At 36.3% G+C, this 27587-nt stretch overlaps 1 protein-coding gene across 16 annotated transcripts in view; it reads left to right on the top strand.

Moving 5' to 3' along the window:
* The window catches only part of BAZ2B (bromodomain adjacent to zinc finger domain 2B), a 395277-nt gene extending 368760 nt beyond the window's left edge, over positions 1-26517 (top strand). For 13 of the 16 annotated variants that reach the window (XM_054548956.2, XM_054548929.2, XM_063712613.1 and 10 more), the window contains 6 exons: positions 7751-8061; positions 8446-8581; positions 12846-12992; positions 19695-19960; positions 20571-20714; positions 25065-26517. In XM_054548956.2, the coding sequence (XP_054404931.2) occupies positions 7751-8061; positions 8446-8581; positions 12846-12992; positions 19695-19960; positions 20571-20714; positions 25065-25218 (1158 nt within the window). In that variant the 3' untranslated portion in view covers positions 25219-26517. The remainder of the gene's footprint in view (positions 1-7750; positions 8062-8445; positions 8582-12845; positions 12993-19694; positions 19961-20570; positions 20715-25064) is intronic. The other 3 variants (XM_054548959.2, XM_054548958.2, XM_054548954.2) reach the window with 1 other exon arrangement.
* Positions 26518-27587: the final 1070 nt, after the last annotated feature.

Below are 27587 nucleotides of genomic sequence, written 5' to 3'. Positions count from 1 at the left end.
TCATAAATAATAATGTACAGTATCATGGAGTACATGGTGATGTTTTGGTACATTTAATGTATAGTGATCAGATCAGAGTAATTAGCATATTCATTATCTCAAACATTTACCATTTTTTTCTGTTAAGAATAATATCCTTCTTTAGCTACTTGAAACAATATATATTATTAACTATAGTCGTCGTACAGTGGTATAGAGCACTAGAATTTATTTCTCCTACCTACCAGTAATTTTGTATTCTTTTTTTTTTTTTTTTTTTTGAGACCAAGTTTCGCTTTTGTTGCCCAGGCTTGAGTATAGTGGTGCGATCTCAGCTCATAGCAACCTCCACCTCCTGGGTTCAAGCGATTCTCCTGCCTCAGCCTTCCTGAGTAGCTGGGATTACAGGCATGCGCCACCAAGCCCGGCTAATTTTTGTATTTTTAGTAGAGACAGGGTTTCTCCATGTTGGTCAGGGTGGTCTCCAACTCCCGACCTCAGATGATCTGCCCGCCTCAGCCTCCCAAAGTGCTGGGATTACAGGCGTGAGCCACCGCGCCCCGCCAGTAATTTTGTATTCTTTAACAAATCTCTCTTTATCCCTCCCTGCCCCCACTTTTCCCAGCCTGTAGTATCCTCTGCTCTACTTTTTACTTCTATGAGATCAGTTTTTTTTTCAGCTTCCACATGAATGAGAACATGCAGTGGTTAACTTTGTGTGCCTGGCTTACTTCACTTAAAGTAATGTCCTCCAGTTCCATCCATGTTGCCTCTAATGACAGGATATTTCATTCTTTTTATGGTTGTATATAGCATTCTGTTGTGTATACATGCCACATTTTCTTTATCCATTTATCTGTTGTTGAATACCTGGATTCATTCTGTATTTTGGCTATTGTGTATAGTGCCGCAGTAAACATTGGGATGCAGATGTCTTTTCTTTTCTTTTCTTTTCTTTTTTTTTTTTGAGATGGAGTTTCACTCTTGTTGCCCGGGCTGGAGTTCAATGGCGCCATCTCAGCTCTCCGCAACCTCCACCTCCCAGGTTCAAGCAATTCTCCTGCCTCAGCCTTCTGAGTAGCTGGGATTACAGGCATGCACTACCACGCCCAGCTAATTTTGTATTTTTAGTAGAGACGGGGTTTCTCCATGTTGAGGCTGGTCTCGAACTCCTGACCTCAGGTGATCCACCCACCTCAGCCTCCCAAAGTGCTGGGATTACAGGCATGAGCCACCACGCCCAGCCACGTGAAAACACGTCTGTTCAATACGACAGTTTTCTTTTCCTTTGGATAAATTCCCAGTAGTAGGATTGCTGGATCATATGATAGCTCTATTTGTAGTTTCTTGAGGAACCTACATACTGTTCTTCATAGTGGCTGTACTAGTTTACATTCCCACCAACAGTATGTAAGAGTTCCCTTTTCTATGCATTCTTACCAGCATCTCATTTTTCTTTTCTTTTCTTTTTTTTTTTTTTTTTTTTTGAGTTGGAGTCTTGTTCTGTCGCCCAGGCTCTGGAGTGCAGTGGCGTGATCTCGGCTCACTGTAAGCTCCACCTCCCGGGTTCCCACCATTCTGCTGCCTCAGCCTCCCGAGTAGCTGGGACTACAGGCGCCCGCCACCACACCCAGCTAATTTTTTGTATTTTTAGTAGAGACGGGGTTTCACCATGTTAGCCAGGATGGTCTTGATCTCCTGACCTCGTGATCTGCCCGCCTCAGCCTCCCAAAGTGCTGGGATTACAGGTGTGAGCCACAGTGCCCGGCCGTTTTTTTTCTTTTTTATAATAGCCATTCTAACTGGGGTGAGATAATATCTCATTGTGGCTTTGATTTGCATTTCCCTGATGAGTGGTGATGTTCAGCATTTTTTCATATATTTGTTGGCCACGTATATGTCTTCTTTTGAGAAATGTCTGTTCAGATTATTTGCCCATTTTTAATCAGATTGTTTGGTTTTTTACTGTTGAGATGTTTGAGTTCCTTGTATATCCTGGTATTAATCTCCTTTCAGATGTATTATTTGCAAATATTTTATCCCATTTTGAGGATTTTCTTTTCACTCTGTTGACTTTTTCCTTTACTGTACAGAAGTTTTTTCATTTGATGTAATTGCATTTGTTTGTTTTTGCTTCTGTTACCTGTGCTTTTGAAGTTTTATATATAAAATATTTTCCCAGACCAATGTCCTGTTTCTTCTAGTAGTTTTATCATTTGGGGTCTTACATTAAGTCTTTGATCTATTTTGAGTTATTTTTGTATAGGATAAGAGGTGGGGGGTCTAGTTTCATTCCTCTGCATATGGATATCCAGTTTTCCTGGCACCATTTATTGAAGAGACTATTCTTTTCACAATGAGCATTCTTGGCACCTTTGTTAAAAAGCAGTTGATTGTAGAGGTGTGGATTAATTTCTGGGTGTTCTATTCTATCCCATTGGTTTATGTGTCAGTTTTTATGCCTGTACCATGCTGTTCTGATTACTACAGCTTTGTAGTTTATTTTGAAGTCTTGGTAGTCTGATACCTCCAGCTTTGTTCTTGTTGCTCAGGATTGCTTTAGCTATTCAGTCTTTTGTAATTCCACGCAAAGTTTAATATTTTTTCTTTATTTCTGTGAAGAATGTCATTAGTGTTTTGATAGGGATTGTGTTGAATCTGTAGATTGCATTGGGTAGTATTGTCATTTTAACAATATTGATTCTTCCGATCCATAAGCATGGTTGTATCCTCTCATCCTCTTCAGTTTTTTTTTTTCATCAGTGTTTTATAGTTTTCCTTGTAGAGGTCTTTCACTTCTTTGGTTAAATTTACTCCTAGAGTTGGGTTTTTGTTTTTGTTTTTGCTTGTTTGTTTGGTAGCTATTGTAAATGGGATTGCCTTCTTGATTTCTTTTTTAGTGAATTCATTGTTCATGTATCAAAATGCTGCTGAGGCCGGACACAGTGGCTCATGCCTGTAATCCCAGAACTTTGGGAGGCCGAGGTGAGAGGATCACTTGAGCTTAGGAGTTTGAGACCAGCCTGGGGAACATGGCAAAACCCCATCTCTACAAAAAATACAAAAATTAGCTGGGCGTAGTGGCACATGCCTATAGTCCCAGCTACTTGGGAGGCTGAGGTGGGAGAATGGCTTGAGCCCAAGAAGTGAAGTTGCCTTGGCTATTTGGGCTTGCTTTTGGTTCTGTATGAACTTTTAAATAGTTTTTTCTAGTTCAAAGAAGAATTTCATTGGTAGTTTTATAGCAATAGCATTGAATCTGTAAATTGCTTTGGGCAGTATGGCCATTTTAATGATATTTAGTCTTCCTATCTATGAGCATGGGATTTTTTCCATCTGTGTCATCTCTGATTTCTTTGAGCAGTGTGATGTAATTTTCATGTAGAGATCTTTCACCTCCCTGATTGGCTGCATTCCTAGGTATTTTATTGTTAGGAAAAGTAACTTTTTGTTTTGTTGATTTTTTGTATTTTTGTCTCGATTTGGTTTATTTCTGCTCTGATCTTTATTGTTTCTTTCCTTCTACTAATTTGGGGTTTGATTTGTTCTTGCATTTCCAGTTACTTGAAGGGCATTGCTAGATTGTTTACTTGAAATATTTCTACTTTATTGATGTAGGCATTTATTGCTATAATCTTGCTTCTTAATACTGCCTTTGCTGTGTCCCATACATTTTGGAATGTTGTGTTTCTATTTTCATTTATTTCAAGGAATTTTTAAATTTCATTCTTAATTTCTTCTTTTACCCAGTGGTTGTTCAGGACCCTGTTGTTTACATTTCATGTATTTGTATGGTTTTAAATGTTCCTCTTGTTACTGATTTATAGTTTACTTCCATGTAGTCAGAGAAGATACTTGATATGATTTCAAATTTTTAAAATTTTTTGAGATTTCAGTCCTAACATATGGTCAGTCCTGGCATATGTTCCATGTGCTGATGAAAATAATGTGTATTCAGCTGGTGGATGAAATGTTCTGTACGTGTCCATTTGGTCTATGGTGCAGATTAAATTTGATGTTACTTTGTTGATTTTATGCCTAGAAAATGTGTCCAATGCTGACAGTGGGATGTTGAAATCCCCAGCCATTATCATATTAGGATCTACCTCTACATTTGGATCTAATAATATTTGCTTTATGTATTGAGTGCTCTGGTATTGAGTGCATATATATTTACAATTATTATATTCTCTTGTTGAATTGATCCCTTTATTATATAATTGTCCTTCTTTGTCTCTTTTTACAGCTTTTAACTTGAAGTTTTGTGTTTTTTTTTTATCTGACATAAGTATAACTATTCCTCTTCACTTTTGGTTTTCATTTGCATGGGCTATTTCTATCCATCCATTCGCTTTCAGTCTACATATGTCTTTACAGGTGAGGGGAGTTTCTTATAGGCAGCATATAGTTGGGCCTTGTTTTTTTAATCCAGCCAGTCTATGTCTTTTAAATGGGAAATTTAATTCATTTACATTCAAGATTACTATTTACAGGTGAGTGCTTACTCCTGTCATTTTATTGATTGCTTTTCTGTTGTTTTGTATAATCCTTTGTTCCTTACTTCCTTGATTATTATTTATTTTTGTGGCTGGGTGTTTTTCCATAGGGATACAGTTTATCATCAGGCTTTTTAAAATTATGTGTGTAATAATTTCCTTTCTCTTTCTCCTTTGTGTATTAGCTTTCCCAGTGAGTTTTATAGTTTCATATTTTCATGATGGTGGTTATCATCTTTTTACTTTCAGATATAGGACTCCTTGAGTATTTCTTGCATGTTTAGCCTAGTGGTGATGAATTCCTTCAGTTTCCCTCAGTCTTCAAAAGATTTTTTTTTCTCCTTCATTTCTGAAGGCTAGCTTTGCTGGGTATAATATTCTTGGCTGGCAGGGTTTTTTTTTTCTCTCACTACTTTGAATATATCATCACATTCTCTCCTGGCCTATAAGTTTTCTGCTGAGAAATCCACTGTTAGTCTAATGGAGATTTCCTTATATGTGACTTGACACTTTTAATGCTTTCAGAATTCTTTGTCTTTTGACTTCTTACAGGGTGACTATAATATGCCTCAAAGAGGACCTGTTTGGGTTGAATTTCTTAGGATTCTTCAAACTTCCTGTACCTGAATTTTCCTCTTTCTTCCAGGACATGGAAAGTTTTCTCCTATTATTTCATTAAATTTTTTTTCCTTACCTTTTCCCTTCTCTTCAACTTCTATAACACCCACAGGAATATTTGTTTGCTTAATGGTGTCCCATAAATCCTATAGGCTTTTTCATTCTTTTTTCCTTTTTCTTTGTTTTCCTTTCTTTCTTTCCCCCCACCCCTTGGTCTGCCTGTGTTACTTCAAAAGACCTGTCTTTGGGTTCAGAAATTCTTTCTTCTCCTTGGTCTAGTCTGTCTTTTTGATCTAGTCTTGTATTTTTTACTTTATTCATTGAATTATTTAGCTCTAGAACTTTGGTTTGGTTCTTTAAATCTGTCTCTGTTGATTTTATCATTCATATCATGAATTGTTTTCCAGATTTTGTCTAATTGTCTTTATGTATTCTCCTATTTCTTCTGTCAAACCATATATTTGTACCCATTAGTCAATTTCTCTTACTCTCACTCTCTCCCTACCCTTCTCAGCCTCTGGTAACCACCAATCTACTCTCTACATTCTAGAGTAGAGTAGCTTTTTTAGTTCTCACATATGAGTGAGAACATATAATAATTTGTCTTTCTGTATCTGGCTTATTTCACCCAGGATAATGTCCTCCAGTCCATCCATTTTGCTGCAAATAACAGGATTTCATTCTTCTTTATGACTGAATAATATTCCATCCTATAAATATACTGCATTTTCTTATCCATTCACCTGTTGATGGGCATTTAGGTTGATTCCATATTTTAGCTATTGTGAATATTGCTGCAGTAAATATGGGAGTACAAATATCTCTTCCATATATTGATTTTCTTTCTTTTCTATGTATACCCACTAATGGAATTGCTAGACCGTATGGTAGTTCTATTTTTAGATTTTTGAGGAACTTTCACACTGTTTTTCTTAGTGGATAAGTTGGTTGTCTATCTTGATCTCACTTTTTTCAGTGTAGAAACTGTGAGTTAGGGGGAAATTTTCTGTGTGCTTGGTTCCCGGCAGAATGAGGGTAGAGAAGCATCGTGGATATGGAAATCTAATTCTCTTACCATCTGCTCAGAGGTTTTTCACTTCTCTCTTGCCCCAGGAACTGTCTCATCCTCATGTTTGAATTTTGGGATGTTGCTGGTGATCGTCTCAGTGCCATATATTTATTTTGGGTTTTCTGAGTGGTTGGCGGCAGGGACGGGGGGCATTGGGGGCAGGAACTGAAGCCAGCTTGCATCTGTGCCACCATTTTAGAGTCCATCCTTCCTTTCTAAATATAAATATTCTACTGAGTTAAAGGGGAAGAATTGATCCTAGTATATAAGATAAAATAATTATATCTGAAGAGATGTTTAAGTTTATTCCGTTTTTCATTTAATATGCATTTATTAAATACCTATTGCATCTCAGGCAGTGGACATCAAAAAATTGGATAAAGTGTTGTTCCTACCATCAGAAAGCTTGTCATATAATAGGGAGATCAGACATATACATATATGCAGAATCTAGTAGCTGATTGTTGAGAACAGAGTAATGTATGAATTTAGAAAAAGAATACTGACTTCTGGCAGAGATATGGAAGATTTCATTTAGAAGATGAAATGGAACTTAAGAAAATGAATATGGTTTGGACAATTAGAGACCAGGGAATATCATACCAGGAAGTGGGAACAGCATGAGCAGAGCACGAGGATTGGGATTGGGAAGCTTATCCCATGTTTGTGGAAGAGTAAATTATAGAATTTGACTGCAACATAAGATGTGTGAATGGGAACATGAAAAGGGATAGATTGAGGTACTTGAATGCCATGGTGAACATTTCCTAAAGAATAGGAAATCTTTGAAGGATTTTGAGCTACAGGATCATTGATTGTTCAGTCAACATACATGTATTGAGTGCCCATTATTTGCCTGCACTGTACTGGAGATAAATGAGTAAAAGCAGACATAGTCCCTGCTCTCATGGAATTTAGAAGTAGAAAAATATTCATCGAATGATCACACTACTATAAAATTGCATTTATGACAAGGCTAAGGAGCATGGTCCTATGAGAACCTGTCAGAGAGGTACTTAGCTCCTGAAAGAGGTCAGGAAAGGATTCCTATCAGGATCCTTTCATGTTAAAGTGAATCTTAACATGAGAGCTACAAAATAAATGGAGTTAACTAGGTGAAGAGGAGCAGAGAAAAGCCATACAGATAAAGGTAATAGCATATTTGAAGCCCCTGCAGTCAAAGGAAGAATGGTGAGCACAGAAGGACCTGTACAGAAGAATAATGGAAGGAATGAAAACAGAAAGGAAGAGGAAAGGCTCAGAGGCTACCCAGAGATTTCCATTTAAGTGATCCCATGAAACTGATAAGCATTTTAGTCTAAAATCCTTCAAAATGTTTTGCTGATTGTTCTTATACCTTTTATAATATCAAAAGTTTATAAATTTTATTTTTCAAACTTTTCTTACAACTATTTCTTTTAATTTTTTTCTTCTTATTTCCACCTAGTTTTAGGAAACACAAGGTAAAATCTTTTAGTAACGATCCTTGAGATGTGCCAGTATCCAATGCTGTATTTTAAGTAAAGGTAATTCACCCACCTAGCATTTTAAGAGGAAACCATAATAACACTATTCTCTTGATATATAGGGTTGGATGTGTCCAGAGCCTGCATCAGAAAGGGAGGACTTGGTATATTTTGAACATAAGTCATTTACTAAATTGTGCAAGGAGCATGATGGAGAATTTACTGGCGAAGACGAAAGCAGTGCACATGCACTAGAACGGAAGAATGACAACCCCCTAGATATAGCTGTAACCAGGCTGGCTGATTTGGAGCGGAACATTGAAAGAAGGTATCTGAAGAGCCCCTTAAGTACCACCATTCAGATCAAACTGGATAATGTGGGCACAGTTACTGTCCCTGCTCCTGCACCATCCGTTAGTGGTGATGGTGACGGGTAGGTTATTGAGATTAACTTGAAAAATTATTGTGCTTCTTTGCTAATTGGAGCCTATTTTCTATTGCCTGTTATCTATGTATCTTCTTGTATGTCTGTGATCCATACGGATCATGCTATTTGCATGGTGCTTTGTAAAAACTTTTTTTTTGTTATGTGCGTTGATAATCCTGCAAAGTGATCTTACATTTACCTGGTTGTGACTAAGCTTTGAGGCACGTAGCCACAGTCTGTGCACTACATCAAATTTAGTTGCTTAAACCTTATACTTATTGGCTGTTACATGTTTTTGTCATTGCTTGGCTTTCAGTGTGATGATTGTTTCACATTCAGTAATTGTAAGTGTGGACATGACCTACTTAATTTTTCTATATTTCAATGCAGAATTGAAGAGGATATTGCTCCAGGGCTCAGGGTATGGAGAAGGGCATTATCAGAAGCTCGCAGTGCTGCACAGGTAGCTCTGTGCATTCAGCAATTACAGAAATCAATAGCATGGGAAAAATCAATTATGAAAGTTGTAAGTGTTTTTATTTAAGAAATATTATAACTAATTTACTTTGTCCTGTTTCTTCCAACCTCCAGATCTTTCTTTATACATTACCTATTGTCATAATAACATATGCTATATTTGAGAGTTTTTCTAATTCTAAAAGATTTTTGATACTTTCCTCCTTACTGAAGGAACCTTTCAAATGTGTTATCTTTTATTTTTTAAAATCTTGCTTCTGCCTCCTTTGAATATTGTTTATAACTCTAACTGAAGTTGTCTCCCACATTCCGTCAGCACAATAGTTATTAATCTAAATCTTGAAGGCTGTTTCACTATAGTAAACAGTTCCATTGCTAACATTACTTGCTATATTACTGCATTGCTAAAATGTCTTTTTCTATCAGTTTTCATTTTTTAATTCTAAGAAGCACTTAGATAAGTAAATACAAGATAAGCAGAGAACTCTTAGTTTATGTGCTTATATCATGTATTTGGCATCAGATGTGGTTGACATGAACAGTAGATCCTTTAGTCTTTCTTCTACTAATTAAAATTGGTTTTTCACCTTCTTTCTACAACCCCAATTAGTTTATCATTTAGTTTATCACAGAAATCTCTATTTTGTATCAGGCACCAAAATGGTGTGTGTTCAAAATACAGAGCTATAATTCATGTTTTCCAGAGAAATATTTACTTTAAATCATGTACAAGTGTCCCTCTTGCCTCTTTTATATTATCATATATAGAATTATCTATTATATGTAGTCTTTTATGAATTACTTTAACATTTGCTTTTTTGTTTGTTTGTTTTTTGAGACAGAGTCTCGCTCACCCAGGCTGGAGTGCAGTGGCACAATCTTGGCTCACTGCAACCTCCGCCTCCTGGGATCAGGCGATTCTCCTGCATCAGCCTCCTGAGTAACTGGGATTACAGGCACCCACCACCACGCCCGGCTAATTTTTGTATTTTTGGAAGAGATGGGGTTTCACTACTTTGGGAAAGCTAGTCTCAAACTCTTGACCTCAGGTGATCCGCCCGCCTCAGCCTCCCAGAGTGCTAGGATTACAGGTGTGAGCCACCGGGCCTGGCTACCATTTACTTTGAATTACAGACTAGCTTTAAAATTAATAAACATTTGAGATTCTTTTCATGAATGGTTAAAGGTGAAATTCCTTTACTTAAAATGGTTGTTTCCCTGAAGAAAAGAATTGATTCTTAAATAACTTAGCATTCTTTCTTTCGTTTTTACCTTTATGCTTAGACTACTCAAGGCCTTGTTAATTCCACACAAATAAATTACGTTTCTTCTATGGTTTTTCACTGCTTCCTAAAATATCTATGAATCTGCAGTTTCATAATGTGCTGGAATACAGGGTCTTTCTCAATTCAGACTGGAATTTACTATAATTTTTTTTTTCTTTTTTTTTGAGACAGAGTGTCTGTTGCCCAGGCTGGAGTGCAGTAGCACAATCTCAGCTCACTACAACCTCAATCTCCTGGGTTCAAGCGATTCTCCTGCCCTCAGCCTCCCGAGTAGCTGGGATTACAGGCGTGCACCACCATGCCCAGCTAAATTTTGTATTTTCAGTAAAGACGGTGTTTCACCATGTTGGCCAGGCTGGTCTTGAACTCCTGAACTCAAATGATCTGCCTGCCTTGGCGTCCCAAAGTGCTGGGATTACAAGCATGAGGCACCGCACCTGGCCCAGAATTTACTATAAATTTTAAGGCACTGTTCGATTCATTTAATAGTGTTTTTACCAGGTACAAATATTTTTTCCTTCTAAAAATTATTATTAAAACCAGCTTGAATGTCACTTTAGACAAATATATTTGCTGAGATCTAGGCAATAATGATTTTTTAAAAAAGAGAGAGAGAAACTGAGACTGATATCTTGCCAGGTATGGTGGTGCATGCTGATAGTCCCAGCTACTCCAGAGGCCAAGGCAGGATCATTTGAGCCCAAGAGTTCGAGGCTGTAGTGTGCTACGATCACACGTGAGAATAGCCACTGCACTATAGCCTGGGCAACATAATGAGACCTTGTCTGTAAATAAAATCGAAAAAAAAAGATTAAGTCCTAGATCAAAATGAAATTTGTATTTATATTTTTCTCATCTACACCAAAGCAATCATCATGATGTGTTCAGTTTTATTATAAACTTATACACATAAACCTAAAACTTGTATCAAAACCTGCCTTTATATTGATATATTTAAATTCTGCAATCTATAGCTTTATTTCCATTTTTGCAAATTCATTAACCTTTCTCTTGTTCTTCATCTACCCTTATTAATCATATAACTCCATCTCTCACAATCTTCATTTCCTTTTTAAAATGCTTAATAATACATTTTTTGCTGTGAAACTACCTTGAAAAGAAGGCAGTGTTTTATATTCAAAGATTAAGAAGCACTTTATAACCTTTAGAGACATAACAGTGCCTATAGTAATCCTCATAGTAAGTCCTAACAAAATATTAAAGTGCTCAATATCTTTAGAAATACCCTTTTGGACAAAGACCAAGCTTACCAAGAAAAAGAGGGAGTTGTCATAATTTGCCTCCAGATAATTCTCTACCCATGGCATGCTTTATATATATTGTTGTTAAACAGTAGGCAGCATCCACTATTTTTTACTGTAGTAGCAGAGGAATTAAAACCAAATAATAATATATTTACTGTAACATATTGTGAGCTATTACTATAATTTTTCAAAATTGTTATGAGTTTGATATCTGTCACCCTTTCTTTAAAAGTATCAGGAAATAATTTTATTTTTAAATCCTAAGTGTGAGATGTAAGACAGATCTTGTAGTATTTATAGTTGCCTAGTAGAGAAAACAATGAGTATTTACTTATGTTCATGAATCTGATTTTTAAATTGTGTTGTTACAGGGATATACATATAACCTTGCAATTGTTATTTCTCAGTGAATACTTTTACAATAGAAGTTTTAACGATGTAACTCAAATATGGAGAAACAACACCATCTTAAGGTATTCAGTGATGGTGATGTTAGGAAAGGTCAAAAAATAGATACTGATTGTTAGAATGCTAAACTGCTACTTTTGCCCTTGGTAACCATGCCAATGTTAATATGAAATATATAGTATATACGTTTGATAAACATTTGTTAACTTGAATAGTGTATCTGCTGTTTTGATAAGATTCTACAACTATCATTGGTATACATACTAAGTTATAAGAAGACCATTTTAGACTTTCCCAGACTAAGATATAATGTTGCATTGAAAATTAAAGTAAGTTTGAACAGTTAAGCTATTTTGTTTTTAAGAGCGTATAAATACCTAACTTTAAAGTAGTTTAAATGATTTCTGGTTAAATGTTTTCATTTTTAAAAATATGGACTGCAAGACATTTTCTTTTGTGACTGGAGTATGAACTAGATGTCAAAAAACAGTGTTAGTGCTTACCGTCTTTTAAAGCCATCTTGGAAGTTTTTACTTGTCTAACTTTTCTTCTTTCCTTTGTAAAACTTACTGTACAGAATATGTGTACATGGAAAAAGTCTTCTTTTTGCAGATTTAAAGTCTTTAATTATATTAGAAAATTTTCAGTAGAAAACTAGTTTTATTTTTAATTCTAAAAAAATAAATAATGACCTCTTAACTTCTTACATGTATTGTATCTTTTTTTCCTTAGAAACTATTTTGTAGGATCCATTTTCTGCACTTGTGACACATGTTTGATTTGGGTTGATTTTCAAAGTTTCCTGATTTGAACACATTTTCCAATCTATCACAATATATAGATGAATTAGTCAAAAATCTAGGGTTATCTTTTTATTATACATAATTATGATACTAATACAAATTTTCTAATTTTGATTCTTAAAAATGCTCTAACTCTTATTTCTTTCTCAGGATATCATGAGGATGCTAAGATAAGCAAAAGATGAAGCACATTAAACAAATAAAACACCATGTATTAAAGCTATTCATTGCTTTATGTGCTCTAATGTCATGTTAATTATTTCATATGTTAATGTGTACATGCTTCTGAAGTGTGTGCAAGGCATTCTGCCTCTAGCTTTGTTCTTTGCAGTGTACTTGAAATGTGCATTTACCCCAATAGAACTGCTCACCCGTCATGTGGTCCATATCTGTGTAACGAAAGATACATAGATGTGTATGGCTACTGTATATTTGTTAGCAAGCGGAATGTTCATTACTAATATAAATTAGGAATTATGGTGTGTTTAACATCCCAATAACTATTATTCATGGCAGAGGGTTAATTTTAAATGATTTTTCATGTATTATAGTACTGCCAAATCTGTCGAAAGGGAGATAATGAAGAACTGCTTCTTCTTTGTGATGGCTGTGACAAAGGCTGTCATACCTACTGCCATAGACCCAAGATTACAACAATCCCAGATGGAGACTGGTTTTGTCCAGCTTGCATTGCTAAGGTAAGACCGATCTAAAACTAAACTTTTTATTTTATTTTATCTTTTTATTTTTTTTTTAATACAGGGTCTCAGTTGCCCAGGCTGGAGTGCAATGGTATGATCATAGCCCACTACAGCCTAAAACTCCTGGGCTCAAGCAATCCTCTGGCCTCAATCTCCTGAGTAGCTGAGACTACAGGTGTGCACTGCACCTAGCTAATTTTTTTTTTTTTTTTTGGGAGAGAGATAGGGTCTTGCCATGTTGCCTACAGTGGTCTCATCCCTGGCCTCAAGCAATCTTCCTACCTCAGCCTGCCAAGTCACTGGAATTACAAATGCAAGCCACTGCACCGGGCTCCAAACAACTTTTTAATTACTAGATCAAAATGCAGAATTTTATGGTGTTTATTTTTGAAGGCAGACTCTAGGTATTCCCTACCTCAGTTACTTTCTCCCATGTTTAATCTCTTAACCTAATTATTAACGGTAAGCTAATTGTTAACAATCTCTTAACCTAATTTTTAACTACCGCCTCTCCATAAACTCACTTCAAACATCCATCTGTCCACCTCCTTTCTTCCCTTCCAGTTCACTCCCTGTAGCACTTCAACTCCAACAATCCTTGAATCTTACCAGGACTTTCAGTTTGTCTTAAGACTTTTCACTGTTGCTCTCTCACTTCATGTCCTCTCTTTCCTCCTATTCTGTCTTATGTGTCATTATCCCAATCATTGCTTCCACCATTAGGTCCTTTGCCTGCCCCTGCCCTTGGTAAAACCGTTATTCTGGTTAATACAACTCTCTGATTTCTCTAGCACCTATACCTTTGTATCTGAATATAGCTGTGTAATACTCAGCCTTCAAATCCAAGGCATTAAGGCCTGGGTATGTTGGCTCATGCCTGTAATTCAAGCACTTTGGGAGGCCGAGGCGAGCAGATCACTTGAGGCCAGGAGATCAAGACCCGCCTGGCCAACATGGCAAAACCCCATCTCTACTAAAAATACAAAATTTTAGCCAGGCAAAAATTAGTGGTGGCACATGCCTGTAGTCCCAACTATTTGGGGGGCTCAGGCAGGAGAACCGCTTGAACCTCAGAGGTGGAGGTTGCAGTGAACCCAGATCATGCCACTGCACTCCAGCCTGAGTGACACAGTGAGACTCCATCTCTAAATTAATAAATAAATAAATAAGGTGTTAGAGGCCTTTAATGATGTCAGTAATTTATCTCTAGCTCTGCCTTCTCCATCTTCATTCTCAACTTATTGCCATTCAACTGAGAAAATGGAAGCCATCGGAAGAAAATATCACGTCTTGCCACATCTGCTGTCCTTCTGCATCTGGGCTCACATACCTTACCTTCTCTGCTGTTGCCATGAACTCCTAACTAAGCAAATTTTCCCACTTGTGTCTCAGATCCCATCCATTCTTACCTCCTTGGGAATATTATTCCAGCAGTTCTCCCTTCTCCTGCATCACCAATTTCTCCTTCTCCACTGGGTTCCTCTCTTTAGCCTACTGATGTGCTGCTATCTCTCCCATCTTAAGAAAACTAAACAAAAATCCTCTTCTGTCCTCACTTCTTCCTTGATCCAGTTCCTCCATTTTTTCCTTCCATTTACAGAAAAACACTTGGAAAATTTTTTGTTCTGGTTCTATCTAATATCTCTCCTCTGATTCACTCTTTGTTTTTTAAGACAGAATCTTGATCTGTTGCCTTGGCTGGAATGCAGTGACACTATCTCGGTTTATTGCAGTCTTGAGTCCCCCAGGTTCAAGTGATCCTCTCACCTCAGCCTCCCAAGCAGCAGGGACTACAGGCCTGTGCCACTATGCCTGGCTGTTTTGTTTTTTTTTTAATTTTGTAGAGATGGGTTCTCGCTATGTGTCCAGGCTGGTCTCAAACTCCTGGGCTCAGCTGATCCTCGCGCTACAGCCTCTGAAGTCTGGGATTACAGGTGTGAGACACCACACTTGGCCCTGATTCACTCTTGAACTCACTATAGATTTTCACCTCCACAGATTCTCCAAAAGTGCTCTCACCGTGGCCACAAACAGCATTCACATTTCTCACTCCAGTGATCAGTGCCTATGTCATCTGACCTATTACGTTTGATAGAGCTGAACACTCTCTCCTCCTTGAAACATTGATTTTCACTTGACTTCTAGGATACCATACTCTCCTGGTTTTCTTTCCAGTCTTTGCTTCTTCTCAAATCTTCATTGATTTCTCTGCACCTCCCTGATCTGTAAACATTGGAGTGCTTTTTTTGCCTCAAGGTTATCATTTGTAAAATGGGATAGTATCTGCTTTGTGGGGATTTCTGAAGATCAAATAAGGTCATAAATGTGAAAGTTTTTATAACTTTATAGTTCTGTGAAATGTTTATTTTAATACTTTATATTTTAGACTATATTTCACAAGATAGCAAGTCGTCTTACATAGCATCATATTCACTAATAGTCATTTTTTGATTATTTTGATTATTTTGATTATTCTCATTGATCATTTTTGTCATACAGTTAAATATAACTTAACAGCAGTCTTCACTGATTGTACATAAAATTATCTTATAACTTCATAACTTAAGTTATAGAAAGTTTCTCTAATACTCTATGAATTACTAAAAGATTAGTGTTTTTGGTCTTGGGAGTATCACTGATTGTACATAAAATTATTTTTAACTTCATAACTGTTAAGTTATAGAAAGTTTCTCTAATACTCTATGAATTACTAACAGATTCGTGTTTTTGATCTTGGGAGTATCACCTGGTAGGTCATTGGACGTTTGTTTTGAATAAATTTTCTTAAATTAGTATCCTAGCTATCTACCATTCAAGCAGTAGACTTGGAGACATGAGATCTGTAATCTCATTCAAGCCCTTCTATGTGAATACAGCTTTCTAAGCTTCTGCTTTTTTTGTTTTTTAAATGTAGTGAACTAGATATTTCTTACAACAATAAAACTCTAAACATTGATTTTGATATATAAGGAATTTAATTCATAGTTATTTAAAAATATTTATACTATACATACACCTTGCTCTCAAGTAGCTTTTTCTGCATACATTATCCTGATTAACTGTTTTTACTCTGCGTGTATGTGTGTGTGTGTATGTATGTATATATGTGATCACAGGATCACAGAATCGAAAAGATGTGTATGAGTTTGTTTGTGTGCGTGTGCATATATATACAACATAGCTATACCTCAGTATCTGCAGATCTGCAAGGGATTAGCTCCAGGATCCACCGTGGATACCAGAGTCACAGATGCTCAAGTTCCTTATATAAAATGGAATATTATTTGCATATAACCTACACACATCCTCCTGTATACTTTAAGTCATCTCTAGATTATTTATAATACCCAATAAAACTATGCAATAAATACCCAATAAATGCTATGCAAATAGTTGTTAGACTATATTGTTTTTTATTTATTATTTTTTAATTGTTGTTTTGTTATGAGGGGGTTGGATTTTTTGCTTTATATTTTCTTTTTTTTTTTTTTTCCCATTAAGACAGAGTCTCACTCTGTTGCCCAGGCTGGAGTGCAGTGGCACGATCTTGGCTCACTGCTGCAACCTCCGCCTCCTGGGTTCAAGCGATTCTTCTGCCTCAGCCTCCTGAGTAGCTGAGATTACAGGCGTGCACCACAATGCCTGGTTAACTTTTGTATTTTTAGTAGAGATGGGGTTTTGCCATGTTGGCCAAGCTGGTCTCGAACTCCTAACCTCAAGTTACCTGCCTGCCTTGGCCTCCCAAAGTGCTGGGATTACAGGCATGAGCCACTGTGCCCGGCCTTTGTTTTATATTTTCCATCTGCAGCTGGTTGAATCCACAGATGTAGAACCTGCAGATATGGAGGGCCAATTATATGAATATACAGTCTTAGATACACACACACATACACACACAAACTCACATATTAGACATTTCAAACTTCAGTGCCTACAAAAGCCAAGTAAATGACATGAAAGAGTTCTTTGGACCCCTCGTGGGCACTGTGGCAAACAGGGGAGTCATGGCCCTATTTAAATTTAATAGTCAAAGCTCAACTCCACCGAATTGTTGTCATGTAGGAATGTGGGCCCCATGTTCCAGAACCCACTAATATTTCAAGGGAAGTCAAGACTATGGATTTTTATGTCCTCCCAAATATTAAATATTAGAAACAAATTCAGAATTTTTACAAGCATTATATGAACCAAATACATTCTGTGACCTGTTTGGAGCCTGTGAGCCACCAGTCCGTGACTTCTATCAATATATAAACAAGAAAGATATGTACCATTGTTCATGAAATCTGATGAGTTTTGCTTAAGACCCACTAAGTTCCTCTTTGAATTTGTACTGTAGCCAAGAAAAGGTGATGGGTGTTGGGGTGATACCCTGCCCAAGAGCGAAGTAATCAGGTAACAGAGTAACTTGATAAAAGTTTGCTTTTAAAGTATGTGTATGTGCACTATCTAATGAGATCAGCTGACACACATCATTTTTTTGTCTTTAAAAAATCACAAGTTTTTTGATTCTGTGATTTCAATTTCATACTTTTTTTTTTTTTTTTCGTTTTGAGGCTGAGTCTCATTCCATCACCCAGGCTGGAGTGCAGTGGTGTGATCTCAGCTCACTGCAACCTCCACCTCCTAGGTTCAAGTGATTCTTGTGCCTCAACCTCCTAAGTAGCTGAGATTACAGGCGTGCACCACCACACCCAGCTAATTTTTGTATTTTTGGTAGAGACAGGGTTTCATCATGTTGGCCAAGCTGGTCTCAAACTCCTGACCTCAGGCGATCCGCCCCCATTGGCCTCCCAAAGCGCTGGGATTACAGGCGTGAGCTACCGCGCCTGGCCCAATTTCATATTTTCTTAACGTGAATATTAATTTGTTAGAAAATTATCCCAAATAATATTTTAGTTCAGATAGATGTTTTGGCCCACTATTCTTAAAATTTTATTCTGTTTTAAGTAACACAGCTATTTAATCTAACTTGTCATTAAATGGACTTTTTCTTCATTATATTAAGTTATCTTTTTTTAATGATTTCAGAGATTCAGAGTAAAAGCACAGTGTAATATAAAAACCCAAAATAATCAGATTTTAATGAATATAAATAACTAAGTGGAGAAGAGACTGAATAAAACATATTAATTATTTCAGTTAGTGACGGGGGTTGTGATTCTTTGATATGATATGGTGAAAGTGTTGCATTTATGGTTTGCCTTATTGAGTCAATTAAAATATCTCCTTAACTATACTTTAAGCTGCCAATAAAGAAGCAAATAATTTTAACTGCTTAAGAGCATTTTTAAGTAATGTACTGGCAGGGGTCATGAAATCCTCAAAGAAACTGCTATGAAATACTCCAAAGGAATGTTTTTCAGCCAATTTTAAGAATACAACCAACTTTATTAGCCAGGCATTGTGGCGCACACTTGTAGCCCCAGCTACTCGGGTGGCTGATGTGGGAGGATGTCTTGAGCCCAGGAGGTTGAGGCTGCGGTAAGCCGTGATTGTACCACTGCACTCCCAGCCTGGGCAACAGAGCGAGACTGCCTCAAAAAAAAAAAAAAAAAAAAGATTGCAGCCAACTTTAAATTATTGCTACACTGATTATGTGACTTTGCAGTCTAGGATTTCTTAACAATCTGGTTAAGGGAATAGTAGTTTTCTAAAAGTGTTTGGTGTGTACCACATATTTGGAAAATAAAAATAAAAGCCATACGTTGCCAGAAGTTTACGTATCTTTCTTTCATGATCTATTATATTTATTATAACATTTAACTCCCAAAAGGCAGATTTTTTTTTCTTTATGAATACAGGGTGGAGCACCCTTCTTGTTGCATCAGTGCGCTGCCTGCAATTTGTAGTTATATTGCATAAGACCACGTTGAGAGTTAATTTTTGCATGTAATTCTAGAGCTAGAATGACTTCAGCAAATATGTGGCTTGTCATCCTTATTTTTTAAATGAGAAAACAGGGCCTCACAAATATTTTTGCTTAAAGTTAGTAGCAGAGCCATAGCTGGAATTCCTATCCTTTGATTCCAAGTATAATGTCCTTTATGTCATTTCTTTCTATGTTGTTTTTCTCAAAAACAGACATCTTTTTACCCCATCTTTCACCACTGCTTTGTTCACCCCTGGGAACCACAAGTTTGTGGAACTCTCTTCTTATTGCAAATACCTTTTATCTTTTATCCAGGAAAAAAAATCAAATCAATTTCTAGTAGATTTGATCACTTGGACTTCTCTGTTTGACACTTCCTTAGCTATTTTTCATTTTTTGGCCTGGCTTTTTATTTACCTCTTCAACTTTCTTATTAACAATCTGTCTATTTTCATTTCTATTCATCTTTGTTCCTAATTCCGTTGTGCTCCGAAAGAGAATTCTTTTATATCCTTAAACTCATTCAGGTAGTGACCTAGACTGAAAGAATACTACACACACCTTCGGTAGATGAATTACCGTGAGATCAGCATCTTCAAGGTTTAAGAATTCTGAAGATGAATAGACTTTTCATGTCGTATTAGATTTTATCCTTATATTATGAGAGGAAAAAATACACAGATCTCTCTTAAGAATAATAGTTATCAACATTCTAGATCAGAGTTATTCTTTTTACTTGTTTGTCCTGTCAGACTTTCATAATTTAAAATAATAGGTCTGTAGACAGTCACTTTCTTACACCTCATTTACTTTTTTTTAAATTAAAGGCAAGTGGTCAAACTCTAAAAATCAAAAAACTTCATGTCAAAGGAAAAAAGACTAATGAGTCAAAGAAAGGCAAGAAGGTAACTTTAACAGGAGATACTGAAGATGAAGACTCTGCATCTACAAGTAGTTCACTAAAAAGAGGAAACAAAGACCTCAAGAAAAGAAAAATGGAGGAAAACACTTCTATTAGCTTGTCAAAACAAGAAAGTTTTACTTCAGTTAAGAAACCTAAAAGAGATGACTCCAAGGACCTAGCTCTTTGCAGGTATTATTTCCATTTTCATGCACTGTGTATTTATAATGTCCCATTTTATTTGTTTAGAAACCTTTTACCATATTAAAGCTTTCTTTCTGACAATTTATGTAAATAAAAAAATGTAAAGCATAAATGTTAAGAAAATGCATAAGTAAAAGTATAGTAAATGTATTCGTTTATCTTCTTTTAATGTTAATTTGCATTGAGTTTTTATTTGGAAGATTATAATTGGGCCTGGCACAGTGGCTCACACCTGAAATCCCAGCACTTTGAGAGGTCAAGACAGGTGGGTCACCTGAGGTCAGGAGTTCAAGACCAGCCTGGCCAACATGGTGAAACCCTGTCTGTACTAAAAATACAAAAATTAGCTGGGTGTAGTGGCGTGCACCCATAATCCCAGCTACTCGAGGGGCTGAGGCAGGAGAATCACTTGAACCCGGGATGCAGGGGTTGTAGTGAGCCGAGATAGTGCCACTGTGCTCCAGCCTGGGCTATAGAGCAAGACCCTGTCTCATATATATATATATATCTCATATATATAATAACTGAAAGCTTTTTTAATTAAAAAATAAGACAGTTGTAAAGTATGGATACTGATTTCAAATATTATTTTCTTTAGTATGATTCTGACTGAAATGGAAACTCATGAGGATGCATGGCCTTTTCTACTTCCTGTAAACTTGAAACTTGTTCCTGGTTATAAGAAAGTTATTAAGAAGCCTATGGATTTTTCCACAATTAGAGAGAAACTAAGTAGTGGACAGTAAGTAAATCATTTCAGTTCACTAAATATTTATTGAATACCTGATATATGCTAGGCATATTTGTAGTGAGCCAAAGATATTTTAATTAACAGCAAGATATAGGCCCTGCCTTTGAGGCAGGTGTGTGTGTGTGTGTGTGTGTGTGTGTGTGTGTGTGTGTGTATGTGCGTATTTGGTTAGAGTAGAATAGTATAGAAGAGAAACCAACTAAAATTATTTAAGAAATTAAAAACCAATGTAATAAACCTGCTTTTGACATTGAAAGAGCACCACAAACGCAAGCTGAAGGTAAGGAAAAGTATCAGGAGAGCCTCCCAAAGTAAGTAACATATAAGCTGGAATTTGTATTTTGCATCCATGGAGTATCAACCACACGTCATATGGATTTAACAAAAATTGACTCAAATATTGTTAGATTATCACAATGTAGAAATAGAAGATCTTTGGAAGCTTTACATATTAAGAGCTTTAATGTGAGTTATTGGAGAATACCAAAATTCCATTTATTAAATGCAGAAGAGAAAACTGTTATTTGCTCTTCTCTACCATATTCTCTTTGCAATCCTATTCCAAGAATAAAGTTACTTACTTTGGGAGGCTTTCCTGATACTCATACAATATATATTTTAATTACATTGTTATTGTCCAGTATATTATTTAGTTCTTCCTATACATTCTTTTGGTGAAAATAACTGTTCTCTATGATTTATATTCAATTTAGAAGAGTTAAATAGAACTTATAATGATCAGCGTCCCTCACATATATCAAGTGATTTACTAGGTTGACCAAATGACTAATTTATTTCTTTGGAGGATGAAATAACAGCCGTCCAAAGGTTTATGTCTGTTTTGTTTTATTATTTTTTAATTACAGAAGGGACCTGCCTAAATTAAGGAAGCATTTAAATGATTGATTGGTACTGATTGGTTCCAATATGCAAACACTGTTATCTAGATATGGACTAGTTCTTTTGTTTGTTCTTTTTTTTTTGAGATGGAGTTTCACTCTTGTTGCCCAAGCTAGAGTGCAATGGTGCATCTCGGCTCACTGCAACCTCTGCCTCCCGGGTTCAAGTGATTCTCCTGCCTCAGCCTCCCAAGTAGCTGGGATTACAGGTGCGCGCCACCATGCCTGGCTAATTTTTTGTATTTTTAGTATAAACAGGGTTTCACCATGTTAGCCAGGCTGGTCTCGAACTCCTGACCTCAGGTGATCCGCCTGCCCCCACCTCCTAAAGTGCTGGGATTACAGGCGTGAGCCACCTCACCCAGCCTCTTTTGTTTGTTCTATCAAAATAGTTGTCTAGGTAGATGGCACAATGAAATTTATAACTAACATGGCCAAGAAAAAGAATTACACGTGAAGACTTTACTAGTATTTAAATTAACTCTTGATTTTAACTTCCATGATCTTCCAATTCCTGGATAAAAGATTAACGTAAACCTCAAAATTCCTAAAACAAATAGGCTTAGAAATATATATAACAAAAAAATGCTACAAAATCATATGGGCCAGGTGAGGTGGCTCACGCCTGTAATCCCAGCACTTTGGGAGGTGGAGGCAGATGGATCACTTAAAGTCAGGAGTTCAAGACCAGCCTGGCCAATATGGTGAAATCTCGTCTCTATTAAAAGTACAAAAATTAGCTGGGCATGGTGGTGTATGCCTGTAGTCCCAAGCTACTTAGGGATGAGGCACGAGAATCACTTGAAACCAGAGGTGCAGGTTACAGTGAGCTATCTCGCCACTGCACTCCAGCCTGGGCAACAGAGTGAGACTGTCTCAAAAAAAGCTACAAAATCAGCTCCTTTGAATGAATGGAGGAAGTCACAGGGGAAGAGGAAGAGAGAAGGAAACAGTCTGTGTAATCCTGTTTGTGATGCCAGGTGTGTGGGAAGCAAAATTTCCGTGGATTCAAGCTCCTCGAACTCTCCACTTTGAGTTGTTTGATTAAACCCAAATTAATGAGTTGGAACCAAAACTCACAAACCATATTTCAAATTTTTAAACTAGAAATTTTTAGAATAGAGGGAGGGGCCTACTTAAATGAATTTTTCTGAGTTCCATTAGCTGCCCCATCCCATAAAGGAAGGACACACACATGAGTTGTATACTTTTTTCACCTAGAATCTCAGCTAGAATTCTCTCCTGGATTCCACTCTCCCTAATGCTAATCATTAACCTTTTCTTAGGGTAAGGAACAAAGACAGAAGTAGTTCTCAAATCCACTTTAAAATATTTTATAAAAATCATTCCCACACAGATTATATGATTCCATTTAGATGAAGTGTTTAGAATAGATAAATCCATAGAGACAGATAGAAGATTGGTGGTTGCCAGGTACTGGGAAGAGGGAGGAATGGGGAATAACTGTTTAATGAGTATGATGTTTCCTTTCAGGGTGAGGACAGTGTTTTAGAGGGGACGATAATACAGTGTTGTGACTTAAATGCCACTGAACTGTCCACCTTACTATGGTTAATTTTATGTGAATTTCTTAACCTCAATAAAAATAAGCAAATAATTCCTAGGAAAATGGATGAGGTTACATAAGGGCTGACTTAACTCTGTGAGCACATTACACATAGAGAAATATTTCTTTCATTATCACACAGAAGAAGCGAGTCAAAGGTCTTACAAGATATTTCACCAAAGAAATAGAATTCCACTTTGACAAGGTCTCACAGCGTCAGTGCCTCATAGGGTATTTCTCTTTTTTTAATTGTTATTTAAATTTTTGCGGGTACACAGTAGGTGTATATATTTATGGACTACATGAGATACAGGCATGCAATACATAATAATCACATCATGGAAAATTGGGTATTCATCACCTCAAGCATTTATCCTTTGTGTTACAAATAATCCAATTCTACTCTTTTACTTATTTTAAAGTGTACAATTAAACTATGATTGACTATAGTCACCTTGTTGTGCTGTCACATACTAGGTCTTATTCATTCCTTCTATTTTTTTGTACCCATTAACTATCCCCACCTTCCCACTGTGCTTCCCAGCCTCTGGTAACCATCCTTCTACTCAATTTCCATGAGCTCAATTGTTTTGATTTTTAGATCCCACAAATAAGTGAGAACACGTGATGTTTGTGTTTCTGTGCCTGGCTTATTTCACTTAATATAATGACCTCCAGTTTGATCCACGTTGTTTCAAATGACAAAATCTCATTTTTTTTTATGGCTGAATGGTGCTCCATTGTGTTTAAGTACCACGTTTTCTTTATCCATTCGTCTGTTGATGGACACTTAGATTGCTTCCAAATCTTGGCTATTGTGAACAGTGCTGCACCAAACATAGGAATGCAAATATCTCTTTCATATACTGATGTCCTTTCTTTTGGGTATATACTCAGCAGTGGGATTGCTGGATCACATGGTAGCTCTGTTTTTAGTTTTTTTGAGGAACCTACAAACTGTTCTCCATAGTGGTTGTACTAATTTACACTCATGGGATATTTTTAATGGTTACATTATTTTAGTATCCAGCTTGTCATAGGTTAGAGTTAACTTAAAATTTGCATTTCTAAAAGCTATCTTTTAAAATGTATTGAATTGGCTTGAGTTGGCTTGAAATGACCATTCCCTTCTTACTAATAAGCTTATGCAGATTCATTCACCTTTCTTTTCTCTTTTCTGTTTTTCTACAGAGAAAGAGAATTGGGCTTATCCCGCCAGAAAAGCACAGAAGCCACAGTGCTTCTTGTTGAAAGACAGACCCTCATGTTACCTCTAGTAGAGAGATAGCATATGCTTGTTTTGCTTGTTTGGGTTCATCATACTCTATTGCTTGGGCAGAAGAGCATATATGAAGAGAAGAGAAATGGGAAATGGGGAAGACAATGCAGAGCACCATATCTTGGGGTGTATATAAAAGCAACAGGACAAGTGTAATTTTTATCGTTGCATGGGGAGCATTGACATGATTTCTACTGCAGCTGAGCATTTTTTAACATGGATAATAGGATCCTGCAAGTGATACATTTGGTCAGAGAACTTAATAAACTAGTCAAGTGGGATAGGTCCTGTGACGGAATTGTGTGATACAGGTCAAACAGGAGTTGGGTTATGGGGAAAATGCCAGTTGAAATATGTTTTGATCTTTGGAGAAACCTATTTTTTCATTTAACCTGTTCTTTAAATCCAGTATGTTCCAGAACATACAAAAATGTTTAAATGTTCCATTTATAAGAGGATATCATATATTTTATATCAGTTTAAATGCAGGTATCCTAATCATTTTTCTTTCATTTTTACCCTTTATTAACTCTTCATTTGTTTACAAAACAAATCCACTCTATGAACGCAATGTCTAATTATGTGTTTTCTTTCAGGTATCCAAACCTTGAAACCTTTGCTCTAGATGTCAGGCTTGTTTTTGACAACTGTGAAACATTTAATGAAGATGATTCTGATATAGGCAGAGCTGGCCACAATATGAGGAAGTATTTTGAAAAAAAGTGGACAGATACTTTCAAAGTGAGCTGAAGTTATAATAATCTCTTTATTTTTTTTCCTTTTAAACAAGGACAAATGAGACCAGCAATGTGAACTGTATTTACATAAACGTGCAAGGCACATACATAATGACTTTCTTTTTCCTTAAGATAAGTATAAAAAAAAAAAGTATCAGAAGAATGATACCATTTTTAAAGGCTTCATTCCTACAACAACCAAGGCCCTCGGTTATTGGTTTGTGTGATTTATCAGCTAATTTAGGTAGAACAGGGAAGCACACCCAAAGAATTTTCAAAGGAAAGGGTGTTATAGTGCAATAGCAATTAAAATATATCAAATCGCACTGAATACTCAACACCAGAGCTCTAATGTGGGAAATGGTTCTCCTTTCCCTCTCAATAAATATCTATTTTTCATTTTTTTACTTTGTAGTTTATTTTTTAGTGAATGTATTTAATTTTATGAATTATTTATGATTAAACCACATCCAGAATCTTCGTTTTCTGTGAAAAGGAAGAACTAGAAAATTGCTTTAAATCTTGAAAATACAACAAGGAATGTTTTAAAATATAAAACAAAGCCAAGTTAAACTGTTTACACTGATGTGCTATAAAAGCACCAAAAAGAAACTTTACTGTAGAGTTACAAGTACATTTATATATATATATGTTGCTGCATCACTTGTGTAGTTAAATTGTATTTCAAAACAGTGAAAAAATTGACATGTATATACTGTTCATTCTTGTTTATATTAAGTCTTGTTTTAAATATGTATTATGTGTATATATTGTTTGCAGACATTATTGTTCATGCCTTAGAGGATTGTAGCATTTTATTTTCGTCTGAAGGTAATGATAGCTATACAGTCTGTACAGTAATTATCCTCTACCAACACTGTGGCGTCTCCTTAATCTTGGTAGTGCCTGCCTTTGAAACAGGGTGTAGGGGATATTAGTTTTCCATTTTTCTATTTTGTTATATAATTTTAAGCCACCAGGGCCTAAATTAAAGTATAATCATTTGTATCCATGTGGAATAAAATTGTGACAATTTCCTACGCACACAGTATTTTTTCATAGAAACATTTCCCTCCCATTTGCCTTGCCTCAAAAATAAATTTAAAAGACATTTGTAACCACTGTGTTTTATCTACTGTGTGTTGTGGTGGCCTGTTGGAGGCAAATAGATCAGATTTTTTTTGTACCTATGTAAGAGTACTTGAAGTTTTATTTAAAATAAAATGTTGTGGAAAAGGTAGCATTCTTTTTTTAGGAGTGTTATTTTTCACTATGTGTGGCACGGATACAATAAAAGACTTTTACAAACTAATTTTTTAGTTTTTCTTAATGTACCTGAAAATATATTCTTTTTTAAAAGCCAGTTAATTTAAATTTGATTTTTACAGAGACCTACAGGAGGAACAGTGTGTAGAGTGTGGTTCAAAGAGCACTGGCCTGGGTGGAAGAGGGTGAGTTTAAGTCAGGTGGCCAAACTTCTGTAGCCTGTAAGCCTCACTGGTCTGCAAACTTCTCTGGACCTGGTCTTCTTTCTTATTTCACATTTTCAAGATGAAAATAGTAGAATACATTAGATCTTGTTCTGGTCTGAAAAATGCCTCTATGGGTAGCCAAATAACTCAATTGTCAAGAAGAAAAACGGATATATAAATTAGTCTAATAAGACATGTATTTCTCCAAGAATTCAAGAAATACAATTTGCTGCCCTGCTGGGCTCCGCCAGACTCTGGAGAATCATTGGCGTACAAGACAGGCCTTGCCTTCATGGAGCTTATAGCCCCTTGAAGTGGGCCTTAGATAATGTCCACTGTTTTTTATCATAAAGAGAGAATAGAAATGTTTTGAAAAAAATTTTTCAACTTCACAAAGCTTCAAAGCCACAGAGTATTTTCAGTATCTCTAGGTTGTTTGTGAAGACATATGAAAATCAGCTGTTATTATGTAAATATGTCAGTTTCTGTTAACCAGATATTGCAGTGATGCCTTAAAGGGGCTGGTGCTTAAGCAAAAATGCTTTGTAGAGCAGGAAAGAAGGCAGCACTGTGAATAAAAGTGTCTGGTTTTTGTGTTTCTAGAACTGCCTGATGCTCCATGGGGATTCTTCATGATGATTTTTTTTTTTTGCCTTAGAGATTATATATGCTTATGTTAATTTATATTAGATGGTATATAAGGGGCTTGATAATAACATGTCTGGTGCCTGAGGGGCTCATAAATAAGAAAGTACTTAAACACACACACAAAATTTTTTGAGAGTGATAATTTTAAAAATAAATAGGAAAAAAAGGAAGGCTTGGTAAACACTGGCTGCTTTGGACTGGTATCTTCATTGTTGTTACTCAGCAGAGGTAGCTGTTAAACACTGAGTGGGCATGACCCCAC

The sequence above is a fragment of the Pongo abelii genome, chromosome 11, assembly GCF_028885655.2.
Source record: "Pongo abelii isolate AG06213 chromosome 11, NHGRI_mPonAbe1-v2.0_pri, whole genome shotgun sequence".
NCBI classification, from domain to species: Eukaryota; Metazoa; Chordata; class Mammalia; order Primates; family Hominidae; genus Pongo; species Pongo abelii.
Note: the sequence above shows the minus strand (reverse complement) of the source record. Positions and strands in the feature narration are given on the sequence as shown.